The sequence below is a fragment of the Anas platyrhynchos genome, chromosome 4, assembly GCF_047663525.1.
Source record: "Anas platyrhynchos isolate ZD024472 breed Pekin duck chromosome 4, IASCAAS_PekinDuck_T2T, whole genome shotgun sequence".
NCBI classification, from domain to species: Eukaryota; Metazoa; Chordata; class Aves; order Anseriformes; family Anatidae; genus Anas; species Anas platyrhynchos.
This window is the reverse complement of record NC_092590.1, coordinates 68881912-68887911: the sequence shown is the minus strand read 5'-3', so window position 1 is coordinate 68887911 and position 6000 is coordinate 68881912. Positions and strand designations below refer to the sequence as shown.

The following is a 6000-nucleotide window of genomic DNA, read 5'->3' as shown; positions in this document are numbered from 1 at the left end:
GAAAATAAGTTGTTTCTTGCATCTTTCACTTCCCCCAGGTTTGATAATAAAAACAATAGGTAGCTGACCCCCATCCCCACCCCCTGCTGGCTATTGAGTCTGTGTGCACATCTTCCATTGAAGCTTCCATTCTTTCTAAAAGTCTTTTAAAAATATAGCAAACTAAGTTTCTATATAAAATTGTTATAGAGAATGAACAGGCATGATTTCAAATTTTCTCTGAATGTTTTAATTGAAACTTTAACAGACTTTTTTTGTAGATATACACCTTCAGTATATACAGTCTACAATGTCATTTCTCATAAAGCTTTAGTATGCAAATGTTTTGAGGCATAAAGATTTAGAACTACCAAAATTAACAACCTAGTATTTTTGCAACTAACATGAAAGAATGCATTTTTCTGAACATAATGTAAATATATGTAAAATGGCAGGAAATCCTGTAGTAAGTCATTGCAAACAACATTGACAATTCTGAAAAAGGTCAATTAAAAATGTCTTTGAAAAGAGAGAAAGAGAGCCTTCACACGACAAATGAAATCCATGGAACAACATGCATATTACCAGAGACTTCATTTCTGAGCACTGGTTAGTTTTTACAACATACAACATCAGAATTTTAGAGATAATTAGAAGCTCTGAGTTCTGCAGTAGGTTAGTTTGTTGGGAAATGAGGGGTGATTGCTAGGGAACTGGATCAAACCAGTTCTCAAATACTGTATCTAACATGCTTGTGCAAATACTTCTTTGGCATCAATTACAATTAAATAGAGGTAGGTCAAACAAGAACTAGGTCATACAAAGAAAGCCAGTTTGTACGGAGTGTTATTTCTCTATAATGCTTTATTAAATACTTTTCATCACATGTATACATTGATCATTTTCTAATATGCAGCCAGGCAAAAAAAAGATAGCAAAGAAAAAATAATATTAAAAAATAATAAAGGCTGATGGGTTTTGGTTTTAGTTCATGGTCTGATCCTCAGATAACAAGTGCAAGATGTTTTATCATCTTAGATGATAAAATGCAGTCCACTGTCTTGAAAACAGGTAATTTATCTTGGGATGCTGAACTCCTGCTCACAGCACATGCAGTATGAGACACTGAACAGTATGAGACAGGAGCATTCCGCATGCTCCTGCCAAACCTGTGTAATATTTCTCTAACTACTTCTGTAATTGCTAGACTGCATTGTTTCAAAGTTGTTTATAAACTCTTATAACACTGATCAGGAGCTAGATTTATTCTTCTAACATTCAGCTCTGTTGCAAAGGTTCTTGCCTTTTGATAGAAGAAGAGAGACATTTCCCGATCCACAAGAAAGTTATGATAGATTATTGCAAGTCTTGTGTAAATCTTCAATTGAGCTTTTTTATTGCCCAAATCCATGGCAGCAGCGAGTGCCAAATGATAATAGCCTGCTGCATCAAAGGGATCCTGAAATTAAAAAAAAATAAAAATAGTAGTTCCTTCTCCAGTACAGCTGTCTAAGAGGACATCCAAGCTCAGTTTGTTAGGTAACAAACCAGAAAAATATAGTTTCAGATCTTCTCCCACCTTATTATTTACATTCTAAATGCATAGAAATTTAGCACAATGATGTGAAGAAACATTACTAAGTGTAATCATTTTCCACAGCAGTTTTCAGAAATTCTTACCTTAAGATCATAGAATATTATGTCTCCTAAGTTCAAGTACACCTTGACATAATACAATGTTTCCTCCTCAAACTCCAGGGGAGAGGAACAGAGGGACAAGGCCTTTAAATAAAAGTGTTCAGCTAGTTCACAGTGACCCAAATGATGATGGATGGCAGCCAGACGATGATAAGCTATTCGTTCATTTAGCTGATTTCCTAATGAGATAACGTACAAATCAGGATAAAACCAAAGAAACAAAAGTCAAATTCTTTCAGACCAGAATATATCTATAATATATATTTTTTTAAGTTTATTTCTATGCAATGTTTTGTTGATCAAAAATATTTTTGTTTTGATACATGGCCAAGCAATACATGGCAAAACCTGACTTTTTCCTTAAATATCCCAAAGAATTACTGATTTTTTTTGACTGTCGGATTTGACTGTCTCTGGGATTTTCTAAAATAACTGCATTCATACCTTTCATGTATCACACACTGTGCACATTTACAAAGAACATAGATTATTTTGGAAGTTTTCAAAAGGGTAATAGATAATGGGATTACAAACTCCCTTAACCCTCCTAGTGAAAACTTTACATTAGAATTTATATGAAAAAAGATGACTGATCAAAATGATCTGTCTGTGCATGTACAGAGGGACAGGAGCATTCCTAATCAGTTGAACAGTTCTCAAAAATGAAGAAAATCACTTCAGAATCTAGCCTTATTGTTTTTAATTACTTTTTCTTAGATCTGTTCACCAGCAAGGCTACAAGCAAATCTGAATAGAGCACATGATACTCATAAGCATCTTGGCACAAAGGTATTGATCAATATTGCAGCTTGGTTGTAAGAAAACACATTAAATTTGGGCGTGGGATCCCACACTTAATTCTGTGCTGTACATTTTCCATATGGATTTAGAGCTTGAAGAGGCAGCAATAACATTGTTCTTTCTTGAACAGAGGCAAAAATAGCAAGGAGAGTATTGTTAGGAATTCCTGTCAGGAAATCTGACAATTTGAAGGACAAAAACATCTTATTTTTAGATTCCTGTCTTAAATTGGAGATATCAGTCATATCCAACTGTAATTGAAACTGGTCTTACCTAAATTTACGCTAAGCATAAGAGATGCTTTTGCATATTCCAGACTTTCCTCGTAAACCTTCAGATTCACCAGCAATTCCACCAGTTTATTATATAATCTGAGTTCTGTGTTTTTGTTGCCAATCTCAACAGCAAGTGGAAGAGCCCTGTCCTGAAATGCACAAGAACAAGTTAGGCATTTATGGACCACAAGATGTGCACTGAAAAACTTCCATTTACATCATGTCAAGCAATGTCTTGTTTTCCTTTGCTCTTTGAATATATCACTTCTTAAACCCAGAAGAAGAGTTGCAACAGGTGAAATCTACTAATAGGATGGCATGAAGTACTCAGTTACAATAGGCTATAATCTTGTTTGCTGAGAGGTTCAAGATTTGTAGAAGTCTGCGACAGAAGGAGGGCATGTAACTATTGATGCTGTAAAAAGAAATAAAAATACACAAAACCTTGTAGAAAGTCACTGCTTTCTCCTTCTCCCATGTACCATTGAAAAATATGTCTCCAGCAGCTTCAAACAATTCCATTGCTAAATTAGGATCTCCCGTATGGAGAGCAGCATCCTGAGCAACCTGAAAACAAGGAATGAGGGAAAAGAAAGAAAAAAAATATTCGTTACATCTTGATTTAAAAAAAAATATACAAATACTATCAATTGAAAAAAATGATCTTGTTATGCTCCCTCTTCTTCTTATAATACAGGAAAAACTATACTTCATGAGACCATACTTCGTCTTTTTTTGGTACGCTCTTTTTGAGTAGGCCAGTGGTAGATACTGAAAAAAGAATATAGGAACCAGGGCACATACAGAGTTATGGTCTCCCTTTCTCTGTCAATAATATCCTACTAACTTTGTCAGCGCAAAGCAGAACAACAGGGGGAAAAAAAAAAAGCACTGTTCTCGATAACTGTAACACTAAATTTAATTGAAATCAAGTTTATCATAGAAATAAGTGATTGGGAGTTAGATATAGCTAACAGTACAGATTTAAAAGCCTGTGAATTCTGTAAATAAATGCTGCTCTACTATCCTGGCTGTTCTAACTAAATGTATGCCACGTTAGCAAAAAATGCTTCATGAGAGGAAGCATACACCCACCCCAAAGAAAATACGTGATATCAGGATACTCAGTTACTGATTGGATAAGCAGTAATGGGAAAGAGGACTTGCACACAAAGCAGGATGAATCTTGTTTTGGTTTTCAAGTTGCATCAAAATAATACAAGTGCAACTCTCTACTTTGGCTCAAAGGCAGTGCCCCTTTTCAGCCTGTTTTGGCTTTAGGCACCTAAGGACTATTGTTCAACAGTTTTGGAAGTTGTGCTTTACATACAAGTTGAGTTGTGATGACTTGCACAAATTACTAGAATTTTGGTCAACCTTCTAGTGGGTAGACTCCTATTTTAAGATTTTCCTCATGCAAAGGTACTGTGTTCTAAATATCAGATTCCATACATACACATTATGGAACATACATGTACATACATGTCCCTGACCCACCCTTCCTCTTGAAGAAAGTGTAACAGAGAAAACCATCTCACATGCTTATTTACGTTTTGCACTACCAGGTGAATGACAGGCTTGTAAACTATAAGATAAAACCATTTAGTAAAAGAAGAAGAAATAATATGTCTATAGCACAGTTCCTTCCGGTAGATGCATTTATTCAGTCTTACTGGCATGCATTCAAAAAGCTAACAGAAAAATTCATTAAATTAGCCCAACAACATGTCTCAGCACGTTTGAAACGTGAATTTGTTCCTTATGTTTTCCTGCTTCTTTGCACATTTTTTTCAAAACAAAAATAGATGCCAGAATATTTTATTTCACTATCTTTTTTTGGTACCACTCATACACCAACCAAGACTCAGATCTTGCTATGTCAAATTCTGTATATATCGCTGCAAGGCAGCACCCTCCCTTATGATGGGGAGGGTTTTTACACTCTTTACAAAAGCTCTTTACAAAAATTAATTCCCCAGATACTTAAGTGATTGGCTAGACGCTGCACAGATGATTAAAAGACAGGTCTACGCTGCAGTGCAGCTCCAAAAAAGACTCTGGATGACCCAGTTGCAGCAGTCAATGCCTGGATCCCAGTTTCAGGTCATTGTTCAGTCTGTTAGCACAGCAATAGAAGCAGTAGCAGATCCTGCTCAGTTGCAGGGGGTCCAAGCTGTGCAAGTCACCAGCCTGAGTGCTGCAAACGCAGCAGCAGCTCCAGCTGGCCCTGTGCCACACTGTGCACAGACATGGAAGGAATGCTTTAGATGTTCTGGGAATGCTTGCTGAAGAAGCTGCTCTGTTTTCCTGAGGATCTGGCCTACAAGCCAGCACACTATACTAATTATGCTATCCACCAGCATGTAGCACACATAAACAATTCAATTGCTGTGGTGCTGCACAGCTGGTAGACAATTATGTAATAAGATGAAGAGATGCACAGAACACAAAGTTTGCAAGAAAGCAGGCAGTAAAGGTCATGGCACAACATCTTTCCAGAGTCTAGCAACAGGATAAAATGGAACACCACAGGAAGATGCTCAGACTTTCAGCTTATTACATGAATGGTGTTACTATGCATTCAGAACATCAGTTATCAAAATCTCTGGGATTGTTATTACTTATTTACTCTCTTACCATGCCACCTGCACCATGTTGATGACATATGCATGCTTGTCTTGACAACATACCTGAATATAAAGATCCACAAGCTCATTCTGCCTCAGAACATAATATATCTTTCCTGCCCGTAGCCAAGCGTATGCTTCCTTCTCTTTTTTCTGGAGATCTATAAATATTCCAAGGCTTCTTTTGGTATATTCCAGAGCTGATCTGTAAGCCCTGAAATGGGGGAAAACTGCTTATCACTGAATGGCTCTTGAGAATTGTGAATGTTTTTCATTATAATTAGAGAAGTGTTATATTAATGTAAAAGACTATTGGTTCAAATCTGTTTTCTGTTAGATTGTTATCACATGATGTTATTTCAGAGTGATTTATTTAGTTTTATTTAGATGTTTTTTCCCCTACCTCATGCTAGTAACAGGTGGAAAAAATTTTTCCTCACCTTCATCTCTTCTATTACTTGCTTCTTTTTCCTACAAGCCTCAGAAATAAATAGTTTGTAATTTTGTTTTTCTAAATATCATCTAGGCCTTTGATTTATGTACAGTTCAGACTAATCCACCCTTGTACAAAATTCTGGAGTGGGATGGGGGGGGAACATAAATTATGTGGTCACTGGGCA

At 36.3% G+C, this 6000-nt stretch overlaps 1 protein-coding gene across 13 annotated transcripts in view; it reads right to left on the bottom strand.

Annotated features, from left to right (window-relative positions):
- Nucleotides 1-203: 203 nt before the first annotated feature.
- Nucleotides 204-6000, bottom strand: part of SH3TC1 (SH3 domain and tetratricopeptide repeats 1) — an 83937-nt gene continuing 78140 nt past the window's right edge. For all 13 annotated transcript variants that reach the window (XM_038177899.2, XM_038177898.2, XM_005016195.6 and 10 more), the window contains 5 exons: nt 5444-5594; nt 3198-3320; nt 2752-2902; nt 1660-1856; nt 204-1438 (listed from right to left, as the gene is read on the bottom strand). In XM_038177899.2, the coding sequence (XP_038033827.2) occupies nt 1208-1438; nt 1660-1856; nt 2752-2902; nt 3198-3320; nt 5444-5594 (853 nt within the window). In that variant the 3' untranslated portion in view covers nt 204-1207. The remainder of the gene's footprint in view (nt 1439-1659; nt 1857-2751; nt 2903-3197; nt 3321-5443; nt 5595-6000) is intronic.